This window comes from Mytilus edulis, chromosome 3 (genome assembly GCF_963676685.1).
Source record: "Mytilus edulis chromosome 3, xbMytEdul2.2, whole genome shotgun sequence".
NCBI lineage: Eukaryota > Metazoa > Mollusca > Bivalvia > Mytilida > Mytilidae > Mytilus > Mytilus edulis.
In genome coordinates, this window is record NC_092346.1 from 5,691,447 (window position 1) to 5,711,707 (window position 20,261).

The 20,261-nt window shown below is 31.9% G+C and overlaps 1 protein-coding gene across 2 annotated transcripts; it reads left to right on the top strand.

Moving 5' to 3' along the window:
• Window positions 1-49: 49 nt before the first annotated feature.
• Window positions 50-18,974, top strand: LOC139515688 (ectonucleoside triphosphate diphosphohydrolase 5-like). Of its 2 annotated transcripts, XM_071305343.1 has the most exons (15): window positions 50-166; window positions 3,726-4,166; window positions 4,932-5,008; window positions 5,226-5,369; window positions 5,886-5,964; window positions 6,308-6,343; window positions 6,803-6,888; window positions 8,042-8,121; window positions 9,281-9,339; window positions 9,625-9,709; window positions 10,439-10,587; window positions 14,418-14,441; window positions 15,681-15,737; window positions 16,141-16,247; window positions 17,634-17,734. In XM_071305343.1, exons 2-15 carry the CDS (start codon window positions 3,791-3,793, stop codon window positions 17,718-17,720), a joined length of 1,446 nt encoding a protein of 481 aa, XP_071161444.1. In that variant the 5' UTR covers window positions 50-166; window positions 3,726-3,790; the 3' UTR covers window positions 17,721-17,734. The 2 variants fall into 2 exon arrangements, with proteins under 2 accessions (XP_071161444.1, XP_071161445.1); XM_071305344.1 differs by lacking the exon at window positions 14,418-14,441 and having other exon boundaries at window positions 17,634-18,974.
• The last annotated feature ends 1,287 nt before the right edge of the window (window positions 18,975-20,261 follow it).

The following is a 20,261-nucleotide window of genomic DNA, read 5'->3' on the forward strand; positions in this document are numbered from 1 at the left end:
TTCTTATCATTTAAAAAAAAACACGGATTACTGGTACTAGCGTAAAAACAGTTAAGCAAGGTACCAGACAAGTAGACGACGTGTTTGTCAACAACACGGATCTTAACAGTTTTTTTAACACATGCTCGAGATAAGAAACATTTGGGTAATGGGATGTATGTTTATGGTTAGTCCAAATAATTATGACGTCTTGAAAGGCTATTATAATTTTTTTCTTTGACGCGTCAAAGAAAAAAATTATAATAGCCTTTCAAGACGTCATAATTATTTGGACTAGTATATGGTAAGATAAAATCCTTAAATCAAATTCGAATTTCCGATCTCATTGAATAAGGTGCCGGTGTAACCGTGTTCAACTGTTCAAATTAAGCCTTCAGGTCAGGCACAGGCACTTGTCTCTGAAAAAAAAAATCCTTTATATATATATATATATCACAAGGTATCTATATAACTCCCATTTTAAAAAAATGTCACCCAGTCTCGAAATTCCATTATACTTTGATTTCTAGGTTTTCGACCCAACTATTGCACTAAAACTTTTATGCCGTAACTTGGTTTTAATTTAAAATGATTTATTTACATGTATAAAAAAAATGCCAATGGTGCATAACACGTCTACCACTATCGGTCAAAAGCTCATCAGTCAGGGATATAACTCTATAGGGTTATTACAGGAAAATAACATACATTTGTTATTGTGGACTAAAAACTCAAAGAACTGTGATAACATATGTATGTTACATGTTTGAAAGGGACAATATACATCATAAGTTTAGTTAAAATGTATACAAGTTCTATTAATATTACTATTGTCTTTATGTATACTTAACTATTGAAAGATGTAGCAGTTCATAGTATTCCAATTTTCAATAGTACACCTATATGTTATTACAGAAAAAATATGCCTGTAATAACTAAAGGGTGTTATCACAGCTTCTCTATATATCACTTCAAAACATTTGCTCAGACATAAATCATGCTTAATTACAATGTATTTAGATTTATTGTAAGAAATAAAGACCAGAGCATGTAATGAGGTTCTGCACAAGTTTCGCAGTAATTCCCAAGTGTCTTATATAATAAGTTACATTCCTTTAATAACTAAGCCTTGTTATCACAGCTAAGTTAATTCCTTAATAGCCTTGTCTCATTGATTAACCATGGATAATCAAAAATGTATTAATTCAATTTAAAAATAAATTATCAAGGCTATGCATTTAGTTTCTGCGCAAAGTCTCAATTGTTCCCTAGAGTCCACTATAGATTAACTAATTTTACAAATAACAAACATATGTTATAACAGATTTAGAAAATTTAAGGAAAAGTATCTGTAATAACACACACAAGTTATTTTCTGTAATAACCCTATAGAGTTATATCTCTGACTGCTCATTAGAGCTTATGTTTGTACTGTTTGTCAATATGCCTAATCCATATAAAGTTTTACTTACTTACTTACCTTGGACAAATGTTGGAAGTAGGACAAATTGCCCCACTGACAAATCGGCCCACATCTATTTGTGCCACAAATTGTTTTACCAACTCGCCCCACTTTTAAATAAAACTGCCTCACTGAAAAGGTGTTATATATGAGGATGGTAAACATGGTAAAGCCTAAGGGGTGCTTGCATGGAAATAATATATAAAATAATTTCTGTTATGAATGTTGCTTGAAAAATAAAGACTTTGACCTTTATACATGTTTATAGACCTTTACTCTTTATCAAAAAACAATGATGATCCCTAGCTAGTGTTAGAAATTTATTAAAGAAATATATACAACGCACGCAAATTAAGCATTTGAAAATCATGATGTACATCAAATTTAATTAGTAGAACACGTTGAATTAGGCACTTGTCTTGCAGGACTGAATGTGAAATAAAAAACAGTGATCACGTTGCACGAAAATAACCCTTTACCATGTTTACCATCGTCTTATTAAGTATACCCTTTTTTTTTGTTCATGTTAACTACAACAAATCGCTAATCTAACTTGAAGGCCTCAAGGTAGGCCCTCAAAGTAGATTAGCGAAAGCTAATTGAGTCACCCTCGTTAAATAAAGTCATTACTTACTTACTAAAATGTTTACCTGCTGCTAATTTGAATTGACATCCCATACTTTTCCATGGCTTTTTCCTGTGGGGATTAGGTTGGTGAAGAGAAATGCTGTGTTGGCACACACTATCTTCAAAATGGCAGCTAGACCGTGAGAGTTTATGGTACTGCAGTTTTGCAAAGAAAGGGGAAGACCACATTTCTTGCAAGCTGCTAGACCATCTGCCAAAACTCCCAATTCTACAACCCTACGACCTACTCTGCATTCTGAAAAATCTGCTGTTATGTTACTGCCGTCAATTTCAATTATGTTCTCATTAACACAGTTAGATATATCTGGAGATGACCGTTTAGAAACAGCAGCGTATGGATGGTCCTGAACAAATATTGTGTCAAATAATTTTGAAGTCTCCCTGTCCCATCGTCTTCATTGAGCTTCAGATACTGCCTCCGATTTACGCTGCTGTTTTAACAGATTTAAAATCCTGCGTACACTAAGCCATTACTGATTATAAATGTATATAAAAAGTAAAACGTATAAAGATGTATAAAAGCGATCTAAAAGGTTAAAAATGTGTATAATCAGATTTTTCAATGTGAACATCTGCAGCCGACACCTTTGTTTACAATAAACCGGAAACGGATATCGTGTATTTTTAGTTAAAACAATTTCTTATTGCGGAAATTCTTTTGCTTTAAATTTTTTTTTATTGATGAATAAAATTAAAATTGAGAATGGAAATGGGGAATGTGCCAAAGAGACAACAACCCGACCATAGAAAAAAACAACAGCAGAAGGTCACCAACAGGTCTTCAATGTAGCGAGAAATTCCCGCACCCGGAGGCGTCCTTCAACTGGCCCCTAAACAAATATATACTAGTTCAGTGATAATGAACGCCATACTAATTTCCAAATTGTACACAAGAAACTAAAATTAAAATAATACAAGACTAACAAAGGCCAGATACATATTTGAAACAAATCATGGAAAATATTTATTTGCTTTTATATAACGACTTCACCCCATATACGGTGTGCCAACTTTGCCAAAAACATGACCAGCGAACATCCTTAAGGTTCATGTTGACCCTTTGGCTGAAATGTTATTGATTTTTTTACTGTAATATTGGTGACTTAGTTCCCATTTTATTAAATTAAATGCATGTATAAGCTTTATTTTATTTTTTATTGCACAATGTGGTTATACTTTTTTTCTGTAATTTTGGACATTTTGAATACAAAAGTCTCTCTGATACTGTAGTAACCACTGCGGTTTTAGTAGCATGTGCTGTTTATTTTCAATTTTGCGCCACTTTTACACATTTCACAAATTCTTTGATCTCTGGGCACTTTTAAATGAAATCTATTACCATAACCTATGATAGGAAAACTGACAATTCTAGTCAATTTAGATTGGAGTCAAGTGCACCTGCACGAGCATGATTCGAACTCCCAACCTCAGTGTTGACTGGCTAGTGATTAATTACATTAGTAACTATTTAGACCACATGGCCACCCAAGCCCAGAAAAAAACAAATAACAGAAAAACATGAACTTTGAACTTGGATGAATATTAAAAAGATGGAAGTGAATATTCATCACACAAATTTATGATCATGATGATCATGATGATAACTCTTACACAGTATTTTTTTAATTTATTACAGAGATCAAATCATTGAACAGTTGGTAGTAAACATTTTTGGCAGTTAAAATATTTATAAAGATATTAATGGACAAAGAAAACGAAGACAACATGAAAAAATCAGCATCAATGACACTACTTAGCCTATCGCCATCTACATCATCATTTTTAACACGGACAAAGTCATGGAGCATGTACGAGGTACGAGGGAGAATGATCGCAGTTATAGCCTTAGTTTGTTTGATTCTATTAGTTGTGTACATCGTTCCATCAGCTAATGGCCTTTCAGACGTAGAAACTGTAGAATTTGTAGCTAAGCGACCTGTCAGGATGCCGAAACTACATTCAACAAATATTGATAACAAGCGTGTGATGGGAAAGAACTCAGACATTTATGCTGTAGTGTTAGATGCTGGTAGCACAGGTTCAAGAGTTCATGTGTTCCAGTTTAAGCGAACCTCTGGTAAGTAAAGAGTGTGGTCAGGTATCTACATTGTATGAAAAAAGTAAAATAACTGAAATCCAAGGAAAATTCAAAACAGAAAGTCACTTATCAAATTGCAAAATCAAAAGCTCAAACAAATAGAAAAATGGAAATCAACTGCTATATTCCTGACCTGGTACAGACATTTTCTTATATAATAAGAAAATGGTGGATTTAACCTCTCACTTGTATGACAGCCACATCAAGTTCAATTATATTGACAACAATGTGTCAACTGAACAAACAGATATAAGACGTAAAAAGGTCCAAGATAATGGTACAGCAGACAACACGGCTATAATCTTAATCACTACAAAAACAAACTAATATGTAAACAAAGAAAAACAAAATGGCATTTATACAAAGCACATAAGCAAAAATGAAAGGTTTATTGTTGCTAATTACATGTATTATATGTCAATGTATGTCAAATATTTGTAATAGGCACCACAATTTTTTTTTTTTGTACAAGCTTTTAACTTTAAAGTTAAGTCTCTCTGTCATGTCTCTGGTAAATGAAAAAATGATAATGAATTTAGGCACTGAAATTTTTTTCTTCAGGTCTTTAATTTTGACCTGCCATAGGGAAACATATTGAGTCCCTGAAATCCTTGATATCAATGCAGAGTGCAAAGTCTTGTAATTGATGCAGTGTGTGTGACATGTTAGAGGTTTTTAAGATGATTAATTAAGATCAGAATCTATAATTTGAGATGTATTTCAAATTGTTTCTCTATTTTACAGGTCCTTTAAAACTAGTGAGAGAAGTATTTGAGCAGGTTAAACCTGGTCTCTCTAGCTTTGCTGATGATCCTAAAAAGGTAGGTTTAGTAGAGGTTGTCATGATATGTACATTAGAAAGACTTCTTTTGAGGTGTACTGGTTCCAAAACGGATACTTTGGATTTGAGAAAAGAGTTTGGTTAAGATAGTTTACAATGCAGGTATGACGGTATCAACTTGGAAGTTATTACACATGTCCATTATAATGCAAACCTTTAAAGATTTATGCCAAATCATTTTAATTTATATATTGTAGGGTGCTGAAAGTATACGACAATTACTGAATATAGCTTTAGCTGAAGTACCTAGTGAATTACAGAAAAGAACACCAGTATCATTGTTAGCCACAGCAGGTCTAAGGTTATTAGGAGAGGGTGTAGCAGATATTTTACTAAAAGAGGTAAGCTAACAAACTTTTAGGTTAATTTAAAAAGGCATAGTAGATTCTTACTGAATGCCGTACATTTGAAAAGTGATCGGATTATACAAACATGGTTTTCGGATGATCAAAATTACCTCTTATTGTCAGAATTTGCCAAAACTAACTCTTGTAAATTTTTGCCAAGTGTCTTCAATATTTTTAAAAGAATTAATTTGAAATAAGAAAAAGTTTTAACATCTTTTAAAAGTGAAAATTTTGACTCATACCTTAGACAGAATGAAGTTGCTGTGAGGAATATTTTTTATTTTTATCCTTCATTGAGAAGCTTGATCATTTATATACCATCACCTGCACCTGTTTTTCGTATTTTCTTGAAGGAATAAAGAAGGTAAACTTTGAAAGTATTTATCTACAAATATATTACATGTATTTTGCCCAGGCCCTATCAAAAATTTACCTTGACTAATATTCAAAAACAGCTTTCATGGCATGTCTGTTTTTTGAATAATGGATAACACCACATCTTCTTTGTAGGTACGAAATTTAATAAGAGACTACCCTTTCTTATTGGACGAAGAGGAAGATGTTGATATAATGGAAGGAGCAGATGAAGGTAATTATACATTTATAAATAATCTGTTGTTACAGCACAACAAATTAAGTATCAAGAAATTCAATATAACAGTATATAATTTTACACAGCAAATTATTTACAGCCTTATTTGTCTTGTGGTAGCAGTTCGTCTTGAGTGCAGAAGGTTGTGGGTTCTTGAGTGCAGAAGATTGTGGGTTCTTGAGTGCAGAAGGTTCTGGGTTCTTGAGTGCAGAAGGTTCTGGGTTCATACCAAAAACTTTGAAATTGTTAATTTTCATATTACTGTAACAAATTTTCACCCTGAATATGCATTTAATTTGCCTTGTAAAGAAAGTAATGAGATTGTTTTGTTTTATTGCAGGAATATTCAGCTGGTTGACAATTAGTTTTATGAAAGGTAAGATAAACATGGGAAATAAATCTCATCAAAAACAAGGCAAAATACAAGATACGAAAAAGAACAGTGCTTTAATTGCTGTTCTTTATTTAAATAGGTGACATAAGGTCAATGTTTTAACAAAAAAAACCTTAAAGATTACATTAAACAACTACAAGCAACAACTACAGAACATCTTTAAGATTGACATTTATATATACTGTATACCTCTGGAAACCACAAATGTCAGCATCCAAACATGTTTTTTTCCTGAATATTTATTATTGGCATAATTTAACACTATGAATTATAAAAATACTCATAAAATAGTATGTTTTTGAAGTGTTCATAAATGGTATAAGGGTAAAGTTTGGTCATACTACATAGCAGTCGATATAACCCTAAATACATTTTTTTCATTCCTTTTCAGGATTTTCCTGTTTGTACTTTTATTACATGCCTTCTTTATTTTCTTTTTAGGAGATTTTATATCTGGGAGGAATAATGTTGCAGCTTTAGACTTGGGAGGCGGATCTTCACAGATAACTTTTATACCTAATAAGCAGGTAGTACTTTAGGAGTTACATATATTTATTTTACTGTCGTTTTAAGATATTCTTGTTACAATTTTTGGAAGATGAAATCAAAAGTTCAAAAAAACTTTAGACAGATGAGTTAAACATAAATGAGACAGCAACTAGTCAACAGAAGCAAAATACTTCTTAGGAAAAAGGCCTAAATTTTGTATATTAATATTTTTACATTTGAAAATAATTTGAAAATATTTTTTTTTGGCCCTTAGAAGCAGTCAATATTTAATTTTATCAAGTCTGAAAGATTATTTCCCTGACAATTTTGGATGTTAAAGGCAATCATTTTGAATTATTTTGCTGAAATGACTAATTACTATGAATAAATAAATAACCCTATCTATAATACTAAAATGACGAGGTCCAATTTGTCAGCCGTCATCACGTAAAAACAACAAATCAAAGAATTCAACTTTATATATAACTAATATAGTACAAAGGTGTAGATTAAAAATTACACCACTCCAGGCCCTTTTGTTTTCCTCGTAATTAATATTGCCAATAATTAAGAAGTTCCGGTTCGAGTCCGATACCGATACCAATAGTATATTCACTTGTTACCTATTACCTTATCTGTACGTTCCGCTTCTGACAGGCGCACCACCAAACGGTGTATTCAGGATTTATATGCTATATACACGGGTCATAATCATTGGGTTGACACTACTAAATTGTCAAATTGTTACCTATTGTAGTATTTTAATCAGTAAGACTTTCTAAGATAACAATACAAATACTAAAAATCTGGACTAAAAATAAGGCGTATAGGTACAATTTCCAATTTGTTAGCGGGCATGACGTAAAACAGCGAATCAAAGAATTCAACTTTATTGATAACTAATATAGGACAATGCTGTTGATTAAAAAATACTCCATTCCAGGACCTTTTGTTTTCCAAATAATTAATATTACCAATAATTGATAAGTTCCAGTTCGACGGGTTCAAACAGAAAGATTTGAAAGCAGTGTATCTTAGGCATGACTTTATCAGATCACAATACTAATACTAAAATAAGGCTTACGCATAGTTATATATTTTAATTCAGTCACGGACCCGCGATATCACGGGTGTGTTCTAGTATTATTAATATTTATAAACTGGATGTATCAATCTATATTTTTTCCCCAGGAAACATTAGACACAGTGCCAAAAGACTTCATAAAATCTATGGAACTGTTCAAGAAGAAATTAAATTTATACACTCACAGGTAATTCATATAATGTTATTAAATTAATAATTACTTCTTTTGTGATCTCATATGGTAGAGGTGCTTGCCTAGAGTCTGGTTGGTTGTTGGTTAAATCCCTGGTTGGTTAATCCAAATACTATAAATTCAGAAATTATTACGTGCATTTAATATTGCGATTTTTTCATTTTAGACTAAAATGCGATTTTGATTTTTGCAATATTGACAGTTTTATTCATATAAAAAATTTCAAAATGTGAGTTTAAATTATTGCAATTATAACCCTGTCACATTTTTTGCAATAATATAAACCTCACAATATTTCTGAATTTACAGTACATGTATATTGAAATTGATAATTTCTGATTTACTGCTGATCTGCATCACAACTACTGGTTAGCTCATAGACGAAATTATACTCAGGGCAAGGTGAAATAACTAACTTTGGACTGTTACTTTGCCAGCTTTCAAATTTGATATTGAACTCAAACTAAGTTTTAGTTAACAACTTGATCTTTCTAAGGACAAATATGTCTCTTGTCTGCAGCATTAATGACATTTATTTGAATATGTCCCTCTTTAGAAAATGACAAACAAATAATTTCAAACAAACTAAAGACTAGTTACAACATATCTTTCATGATTCTTTGTATTCAGACGAATATTAGTTTACCATATAATAACAGACCTGACACCAGAAAATGATGTTTGACATCATTTTCTGGAAAGATAAATAATATTTGCTCCAGGAATTTATGCAGATAGAGATCATTTAATAAGCAATCAATCTATTTAATCATTTTCTATCACATGCTAAAAGTAGTTTGATTAGTTTCTTCAGTTATATTCCTTGTCTCAAACTTCCTAAGGGTCAGTCTTGTTATTGTTTTGTTTTAAAAGTTGTAATATATGAATACGAATTTTAAAGTTTTATTTTGATTTAGTTCAGATATAACAATACAAACATAAGCTATTGAGAGCATTTCACAGCATATAAATAACATATTCATATCATTAAAACACAGAAAATGCTGATAAGATATATATAAAGCAGCAAATTATTTCAAATGCATAGAAACAGCACAGAGAAATACTCTTTTAAAGATTAAAATATTGAAGATGGAATTTATAGAACTGAAAATTTAATGTGTAGTCTTTATTTTGTGTTTGTTTTTTACAGTTACCTAGGATACGGTTTGATGTCAACCAGATTTAAACTGTTAGGAGGAAATAAAAAAGGTACAGAATGTTTTCAACTTATTTTTAGCGACCATCATTCTACAAAGATTTTTGTATTTTGAGAAAGAAATAAGAATGTATGATAATAATAAAATTGCTAATTTTTTTTACGTCAGGTTCATGATTAAAATAAATTTGTCTTATATAAATTCTCACCCTATCCAATATATTTTAGAATTAGACAATTTAACTGTTTACCTTCTATTGTGAATCCAGATTAAACCATCTTATGTTCCATCTTATATGAGTTACGAATTCAATTAAGAATCTGCTTTATACTTTCAGAAAAACAACAAAAATTACAGAGTGTATGTTTACCAGCAAATATTGTTTCTCTTTGGACTTTTGGTGGTATTCCCTATAATGTCAGGTAAATTTCATATTTGGGGGGTGTTTTCTATAACCTCATGTAAATTTCAACTTTTGGTGGTGTTCTCTGTCAGGTAAGTATAGCCTTCTGGAGTTATATTAGTTATCAAATGTACCAGGCTTATAATACGATACACCAGACATGTGTTTCATCTACATAAAACTCATCATTGGCGCTCAGATCAAAATAGTCAGAATGCCAATCAAGTATGAAGTTGAAGAGCAAAGAGAAACCATTTTCGCCTATATTAAACTAATCATTGACCCTCTGATCAAAATAGTTAGAAAGCGAAACAAGTATAAAGTTGAAGAGTATTGAGAAACCAAAATTCCAAAAAGTTGTATCAAATACGGTTAAGGTAATCTATGCCTGGGATAAGAAAATCCTTAGTATTTCAAATATCATATCTGTACTGAAACACTAACTACTGAGCTGATGATACCACACAGGGAATTGCAGTCAACCAGCAGCAGTTTCAACCCAGTACAAGGACATAAAATCAACCCTTTAATATTCAAAGTAGAAATTTTTTTTCTCTCTGAAAGTTCAAACCTATTTAAAAAAGGGAGATTTCAGAATTCTTTTTGTAGTTAACTCTGTCTTTACTTTTGTTGAGAATCTAAATTGCTCTTTTAACATTTGGTGATTTTTTTTTGCCTTTTTAGTTTAGTGGAAAATGTCAAAATTCTTTTAACAGTTAATAACCATTTTGTTATTTTATATTTTTAGTGGAGAATCTCAAAGTTCATTTAACAGTTGTTACAGTGTAGTAAAAGATTTTGTAAAACAAAAGATTCAGGCTGTGCATGAATTACAGAAACATGAGATCTATGTTTTCTCTTATTTCTATGATGCTGCCGTAGATTCACAACTAATAGGTATGTATGGGATAAATCCCACATCTATTTATATCATCTACTGGAAAATGTTATAAAAAGAAACATGAGATCTATGTTTTCTCTTATTTCTATGATGCTGCTGTAGATTGACAATTAATAGATATGTATGGGGAAATCCCACATCTATTTATATCATCTACTGGGAAATGTTATAAATAGATACATGATCTTATTTCTATGATGCTGCCGTAGATTCACAACTAATAGGTATGTAGAGGGAAATCCCACATCTATTTATATCATCTACTGGGAAATGTTATAAATAGATACATGAGATCTATGTTTTCTCTTATTTTTATGATGCTGCTGTAGATTCACAACTAATAGGTATTTATGGGGAAATCCCACATCTATTTATATCATCTACTGGGAAATGTTATAAATAGATACATGAGATCTATGTTTTCGCTCGTTTCTATGATGCGGCCGTAGATTTACAACTAATATGTATGTAGAGGGAAAATCCCACATCTATTTATATCATCTACTGGGAAATGTTATAAATAGATTCACAGGGGAAAAAATTAACGGTCGCCCAGTCACCAATGGCAACCAGAAACTGACCTGGGTGATCTTTTTACTCAGTTGTGGTAGCCCAGGTGGCAAATTGAAAACAAGTTCTTGACTGACTGAAATCCGCCATTTACCCTGACTCCAAGTACTTCATGGACAAAAATTTAAATTCAAAAAGAAAAATCTTTTAAAAATGTATTGCATTAAAGTCGCGGTCGTGATAAACAAGGATGTCAAATCAGTGTTTACCTGTGACTAAATATAGTTCACGTTAATTCAGGTCACTGATTGGTCGTCTATTTAAAGTCGGAATGTATCGTATGCTTGCAAGGATAACAAAAGAGGTGTTCCGATGGTCATTAACAATATGAAGCAATCACGGTTTTGGCTTCAAGAAAGCGAAGAAAGTCGGGGAAGATGACAATAGCATGTCATGAAGTATTATACTGCAATCAGCTATTTTACTATACATATAAAAAAAAATTTTTTTTTTATCGATTTCAGTATAAAAACAATATAAGTATAGTGTCTAAATATCAGTCAAATAAAAGAAAGTATGATATATATAATGCTGTTAAGAATCTGGAAAACAGTACCTTTTGTAGTTACATTTTCAATGCCCACGTGGTGTACAGAGAATGAAGGTCAAAAACGAAAGTAGAGTATTGTCGACCACAATAAATAACATTTATAGTTAACAAGAGTGCACATGCTGAAATGTCTCGCCTTCTATACTAATCATTGATATTATGTTGATAGTCCTAAGTATAAAGCTAAGCTTTATTACAACTGTCACATAAACTTAACATTAACCAAGATAACTAAACAAAGACCAATGAACCTTGAAAATGAGGTCAAGGTCAGATGAACCATGCCAGACAGACATGTACAGCTAACAATGCTTCTATACAACATATATAGTTGACCCATTAATTATAGTTTAAGAAAAATAGACCAAAACACAAAAACTTAACACTGTGCATTGAACCGTGAAAATGAAGTCGCGGTCAAATAAAACCTGCGCAACTGACATAAAGATCATAAAATATTTCCATACACCAAATATAGTTGACTTATGGCATATAGTATTAGATAAAAAGACCAAAACTTAAAAACTTAACTTTGACCACTGAACCATGAAAATGAGGTCAAGGTCACATTACACCTGCCCGCTAGACATGTACACCTTACAATTATTCCATACAACAAATATAATAGACCTATTGCATATAGTATGAGAAAAACAGACCAAAACACAATAATTTAACTATAACCACTGAACCATGAAAATGAGGTCAAGGTCAGATGACACTTGCCAGTTGGACATGTAAACCTTACAGTCCTTCAATACACCGAATATACTAGCCCTATTGCTTATAGAATCTGAGATATGGACTTGACCACCAAAACTTAACCTTGTTCACTGATCCATGAAATGAGGTTGAGGTCAAGTGAAAACTGTCTGACGGACATGAGGACCTTGCAAGGTACGCACATGACAAATATAGTTATCCTATGACTTATAATAAGAGAGAATTCAACATAACAAAAAATTGAACATTTTTTTCAAGTGGTCACTGAACCGTGAAAATGAGGTCAAGGACATTGGACATGTGACTGACAGAAACTTCGTAACAAGAAGCATCTGTATACAAAGTATGAAGCATCCAGGTCTTCCACCTTCTAAAATATAAAGCTTTTAAGAAGTGAGCCAACGCCGCCGCTGGATCACTATTCCTATGTCGAGCTTTCTGCAACAGAAGTTGCAGGCTCGACAAAAATGATTTATGTTCCTTACTAACTGAACAGTTTACAAAAAAAAAGAAAATCAGTGAAGATATCAAGTTCATGACAACGCTTTTGGAATACATGAAATACTCGAGAAAAAAGGGGGGTCATTTGTTTACAAATGTACGTAGTTTAATACGCAAAATGAATAGGTATGTATGTGGAAATCCCATATCTATTTATATCATCTACTGGGAAATGTTATAAATAGATACATGAGATCTGTTTTCTCTTATTTTTATGATGCTGCCGTAGATTCACAACTAATAGATTAGGTATGTAGAGGGAATTCCCACATCTTTTTGTATCATCTACTGGGAAATGTTATAAATAGATACATGAGATCTATGTTTTCTCTTATTTTTATGATGCTGCTGTAGATTCACAACTAATAGATTAGGTATGTAGAGGGAATTCCCACATCTTTTTGTATCATCTACTGGGAAATGTTATAAATAGATACATGAGATCTATGTTTTCTCTTATTTTTATGATGCTGCCGTAGATTCACAACTAATAGATTAGGTATGTAGAGGGAATTCCCACATCTTTTTGTATCATCTACTGGGAAATGTTATAAATAGATACATGAGATCTATGTTTTCTCTTATTTTTATGATGCTGCCGTAGATTCACAACTAATAGATTAGGTATGTAGAGGGAATTCCCACATCTTTTTGTATCATCTACTGGGAAATGTTATAAATAGATACATGAGATCTATGTCTTCTCTTATTTCTATGATGCTGCCGTAGATTCACAACTAATAGGTATGTATGGGGAAATCCCACATCTATTTATATCATCTACTGGGAAATGTTTTGATATTTTTATCAAATGGTTAAAGTGAATATTTGTCAAAATTTCATGAAAATTTAATGAACCAAATTAATTTAAGTCAAAGTGTTTGATACCACCTTAATAGGAAATTAAGAATTGGCTAATGATAATGTTGCACAATGGTGCATGATGGTCATTAATGATTAGATTAGTCCTCTACCAATTAGGAAATTTGTCATGTTTACACAGGAACTCAATTTTCGGCTCTCCCTTGACACCATCTGCGAGTATGGTCTTGAGGAAACGATGATAGTCCGTCGGAAGGGGACGATAAATGGCTGACCCTTGTTAAGAGAGAGCCATATCTCTTGCACGTTAAAGACACCCTTGTAGATTTCGAAAAAGAGTAGGCTAATGCCGCTGCAAGGCAGCACTCGCATCCGCAAAGTGGAAAGGGATTAATATAAGTTGCAAAACTTGTTTCCCAATCCACTATAAATAAATATGTCTAAACTAAGAGGCAGATGATTTAATAATGATCATCTATCACCTAATTATATACAAGGTTTTGGTGCTATAAAAAATGTTAAGTTGTATGGTAGGTTTTGTTCTTCACAGTCATTCTGTTGATAACCGGTTGGCAAAATAAATTTAGACTAAAAGAGAAAAGAACGCAAACTTTTTAGAATTCTAAAAAAAGGACACAATCTGTTTCTACATTTTAACAGCTGCTGAAGATGAAAAGCATAAAGGTATATTGTCAGTTTTGAAATATATACATATATTGTACATGTATAAGGTTTTGGGAACATTAAAAAGTATGGATTCATTTATTTTCGTGGAACCAATTTTGTGGTTTGAGAAAACTTGTATTTTCATGGATATACAATTTTTTTGGCAAAGCCTGCATTCCCTTTGAAAATTTAAATTCATGGTTTGCCTGTACCCACAAAATCCACGAAAAATTGGTATCCCACGAATATTAATGAAGCCACAGTAGGCTTTTGTGTATAAATTATTTGAAATAGTTCAAGCATGTCCTTGGGTTTTATTAATATCATTAATGGGAAATGCATGTTATGGATACTAATTAACACATAATTAGTTGTTATTTGCACTATTTATCCCCCCTCCCTTGAGCTCCTTTTTGTTTCAATTATTTCAGAGTGCAAAAGGGCAAGTTGAATTTAGTTTTTATATTTCTACCTATAGCTGTTGTTAATTTAGGGTAGAAATCCTTACTTAAATGAGAGATATTTATAGATGAATATGCATGGATATAATTGTTAGGTCAAAGTGATATAAATACAGAATCGAATTTTCCTGTTATTATAAAAATATTGTAACTGAACAAGAATTGTAAGATATTTAACACAGTCTAGATGAACTGTAAGCAAACTCCCAAAACTCATTTGAATATAAAAAAAATCATCCATTTTTATGCCCCACCTACGATAGTAGAGGGGCATTATGTTTTCTGGTCTGTGCCTCCGTTCGTCCGTCCGTCTGTCTGGGCCTCCGTTCGTCCGTCCGCTTCAGGTTAAAGTTTTTGGTCAAGGTAGTTTTTGAAGAAGTTGAAGTCCAATCAACTTGAAACTTAGTACACTTGTTCCCCATGATATGATCTTTCTAATTTTAATTCCAAATTAAAGTTTTGACCCCAATTTCACGGTCCACTGAACACTCCGGCCCTATGAAAATAAGAAGATGTGGTATGATTGCCAATGAGACAACTCTGCACTAGAGACCAAATGATGTAAAATGTAGAAGGTCAATTTCATCCTTTAACAATGAGCAAAACCTATACTCCATAGTAAGATGTAAGAGGCCTAGGAAGGTCCTAGGTAAAAATAATTCAAATGAGAAAACTTATTGTCAGATTTATGTAAAAAACGGAAAACAGAAAAACAATGTGATTTACAAACAACAGTTACTTAATCACATTAATTTATCTTTTAGTCTCAGTTTTAATGTTTTTCTTTTTGTTACAGATTCAGATTTAGGTGGAAAATTAGTTGTTCAGGATTTTTTGAGGGCAGCTAAAAAAGGTATTTAGTAATAAACTTAATAAAGGAGAATTGTTCACATAATTACTATATAATATAGGGGGCTTCGTGGTTCACATTTATCCATGAAAGACACGAAAATTGGTATCCCATTCACAAATAATAATAATGAATCCACAGTAATTTTAATAATTAGAAGATATATGTATTGGTCCTGATAATTAAAATTGAGATGTCTGGATAATATAGGGTTTAGTTTCATCAGGTCTCTCTGAAAGTGTAGAGAAAAAAGTGCAGAATGTACTAGTTTACCACCGTTAGAAAAAAAAAAGAAAAAAATGAAAAGAAAGAAAAATGAAAAAGAGTTGAAAAATGTCAAGAAAACACAACACAGAGAAATTAAAAGTTAATCACCATGAAAATATAACCAATTCTTTTATTGTAGCTTTCGATAATCCAAGTTCAAAGAAACCATTTCTAGCGTTAGATTTACTGTACATGTATTCATTACTTCACGATGGCTACAGACTGAGGTCAAAAACAAAAGTTACTGTAAGTACAAAGTAACACAATAATAAAGGGTGATTTGGGAATGTAGAGGGATAGGGTTGTTATACTGGGATTTAACCAGTGAAATATATGTTATTTTGACTACTATGAAAGTGACTAGGTTTAATTTTCCATACAGGCTAGAAACATACTTTTCCTTCTTAGTGTCTTGTGAGATTGTAATTCTATACTTCATTATCAATTTTGTTATACTGTATCATGTCTATGGTGTGATTAGAAGTTTATCACTTAATCACATGAAAAAGGAAAAATTTGCTGACGATAGAAATAAAATTGATATTCCTTAAGTTTAATAGATATTCATTAAAGCAGACAAACATATTTTGATAATTTAATTTTGGATGTAAGGCGTCTTCTGATTGACTGACAGTGTTTTGTTTATCAGCTTATAGACATAATATCGTCATATGACCGTTACGTCGTCAACGTTTCTTCATTATTATACCCCCGCTTTAAAAAAGGGGGGTATACTGTTTTACCTCTGTCTGTCCTTCCGTCAGTCAGTCCGTCCGTCCCATGAATATTTTTCGTCGCATTTTTCTCAGGTACTACGATATAAGGATTTCTGAAATTTGGTTTCAGGGTTTATCTATGTCAGCTATACCGTGTGATGTGTTTTCAGATTGATCACTTGACAACTTCCTTTTACCAAACACTTGTATGATTTTACACATGATAGCCAAGTTGAAAATTTTCGTCACATTTTTCTCAGGAACTACAATACAAGGATTTCTGAAATTTGGTTTCAGGATTTATATAAGTCAGCTATACCGTGTGATGCGTTTTCAGATTCATCACTCGACAACTTCCTGTTTACACTATTAATATTATCCACTTGCGGTGGGGGTATCATCAGTGAGCAGTAGCTCGCAGTTTCATTTGTTTACTCCAGCTTTAAATGGAATTTAAAATTAAATTATAAGGAATGACTGTAATATTTTTTCTGTCTATTCGAAATAACATCAAAAATGTGTTGCACAATTTAAAACAACCCGCTACAGGGGTTACTCAGTGCGCACCACATTTGTTTATGTTATTTCTTAATAGACAGAAAAAACATAACAGTCTTTCCTTATGACTTTTTCGTGATAAGCAAATTCTAGCCAAAGGACTTAGTGGTTATTTATTTTCAGGATTTAAAAAAACAAATTTCTATTGAAATAATATGTACATACAAAAAGATTTAAGTTTGACACTCAATCATAAGTACGATGATAAATACTCATATAAGTGAAAATGCTCACCAAAAATATTTGGTTTTCTGTGTGTATTTACATGGGCCTTTGGTACCTAGAGATGTTCTTTTTCAGGTCCATTATTGTGTAAGAGAGGACGATTTCTGTGATTTACAATACTTTTTTTTTCTAGGTGATAAAGAAAATAGAACATGTAGAAGTAAGCTGGGGACTTGGTGCTGCTTTTGAACTTTTATCAGACTCTGGAATGATTAGCTAATAGTGGTCTCAGTTTATAGATAAAAATAGAACATGTAAAAGTTAATTATGAGACTGTACTGCATTTGAACTTTAACTTAATCAACTGATTGCGGTACAATCGAAGAATGCATGTTGAAGGGAGTACGGTGACCTATAGTTGTTAATGTCTGTGTTATTTTGGTCTTTCTTGGATAGTTGTCTCATTGGCAATCATACCACATCTTCTTTTTTATATTAGTCATAATAAGCAATAATTTTACTGAATATTTCATTTCAGTGATCTTCCATTTATATTTATATTCTTTGTTGTATGATTGGCTTAAATGTTTGCCACATGTAACAAGGTTTCAAAATCAGTCACCACTTGAGGCATTTACCACATTTATAGCAACAGGTAAATCTGTACACTATTTATGATTGAGATTTTTTATGGAAATACTCTAATTATTTATTTAAACAGTGAATAGGAGAATTAAATGCATGTCTTGTAATTTATAAGTGGTTTAAAAAAACCTAATTATAGTTCATTTTCAAGTTTGTTGCGTTTCCGTCAAAAACTGACGAAATTTTAAAAATATGGGGAATGACATAACTCAAAAGTTGTCTTTTGTTATACATCTTTTTCATGTGACAGCCAAATGATGGAAAGAGCTGTTTTCATTTGTATCATGCTGCAATTGAATTTAGGGTTGAATTTTAACACTTAACCTTTAGCAGATTTCTCCTTGATATTTGTCAGCATGAACGGTACCAATATTATTATTGATGATTAGAAAATAAGGCCTTACTCAGCTTATAAGGTTCAAGGAAGGAAAAAGGACTTTATAAGACTTAAAACTATGCATAAACAGTGGATAGTACATTTGTATATAAAATGATATTATACATTCCAAATATTTGCTCAGCTTTTGGTTAATATGTAAATAGGGCTTTTTTTTTGGTAAACATTGTAGTTTTGTATGTAACACAAATCATTTTGAATTATAAAAAATCTTATCAAGTTAATTTTAATGCTGGATTCATGATAATTTATAATCCAATGTATAAACTGCAAATAGATGAACTGTACACTTCAAATCATATGCTAAATTATTTAAACATTGAAATCCATTTTGTCCATGTGGAACAACTTAATTCAGGTGACTATCATATCAAAGATTTACCTGAGTTAACACATGAACTGTGTAGGTTGTTATATGAAATTTGATAATGAATGTTTATAGTTATATATTGATTAAATAGTAATTCATAAAGTGTTTTGAACACATCAAAATCGGCGTTTTGCATTTGCGCCGATCTGCATTTCATTTGCGCCAATTTTTTCTTTCATTTGCCCTGATTTTTGTTTTCATTTGCGCCGATTTTTTTACAGGTAAATAACAGGTAAATTACAGGTGAAATGATATAAGAAGATGTGGTATGAGTGCCAATGAGACAACTCTCCATCCCAGTAATGTTATTTTCATTTATCATTAAAGACCTCTTCCGTTAGCCAGTTGTACATATGTTATGAATTGTCAATCATAACATGAATATAACTGTTGTCTCCTGCTTAAAATCAAGAAGTAAAAACCTAAGATAAAAGCACTTTGCTTTTACTAAAATGACGAACTAAAAATATATGTACAGCATTCAAATCCATAAAAACGGAATACATTCAAATCATAAATCTGTTCTTGCCGAGTATGTATAGGCAACACATCTAATATATTCCTTTCTTATGATTTCATCTCTTCTATATTTGGCGTAATTGTCGATAACGAAGGCAATCTTTTCTTTGTCCGGCATACGTACTGGTGGGGGCATTTCTTCATTTTCTCACAAGGAAGCTATTAAACTAAGAGTTCCAAATGGTGAAGTTGAAATCATCCCTTCGTTAATTTTATGGACACCATCACGAATTTGTTGACCGTTATGGAATGTGTACTTGTACGTTGTCTAAGAATGTATGACATTTGTCATCAGAAGGAGCGTCAGACAATGTCAAACGTGAAGCAGTGAATCGATTTCATTTAGGGAAATGAATGCATGGTAACCCGAAACATTGGGATAGCCATTTAACAACTGTAATGTCACTTGATTTGTCTTTATACTCTGTGCTCAGCCAATGTAAAAGTATGAACTTAACTGTAAATTACCTGTAAATCCAATTAGAAGAAAATATAAAATCGGCGCAAATGAAAAAATGAAATCGGCGCAAATGAAAGAATGAAAATTTTCAAAATCGGCGCAAATGTCATACGCCCATCAAAATGCTTGATTTTATTTTTGTTGTTAAAAACAATTAAGTGATTTTTGTGGTTATAGATCTGATGAAATTCATGTTTGAGTAAACAATGTTTGTGTATGATTGGTACTGAAGACTCAGAAGTTATTGAAGTTTTTATTTTTGTGAATTATGTGAATGAGTGAGTATTGCAATAATTAGAACTCACATACAGATATCTAATATGTTATCTGTATGAACATTTTCTTGGAATTGCAATAATTAATCTCACTTTTTTGTTCATTCTTCAATAATTTTAATTTTGGATGTAATGCATCTTCTGATTGGCTGACG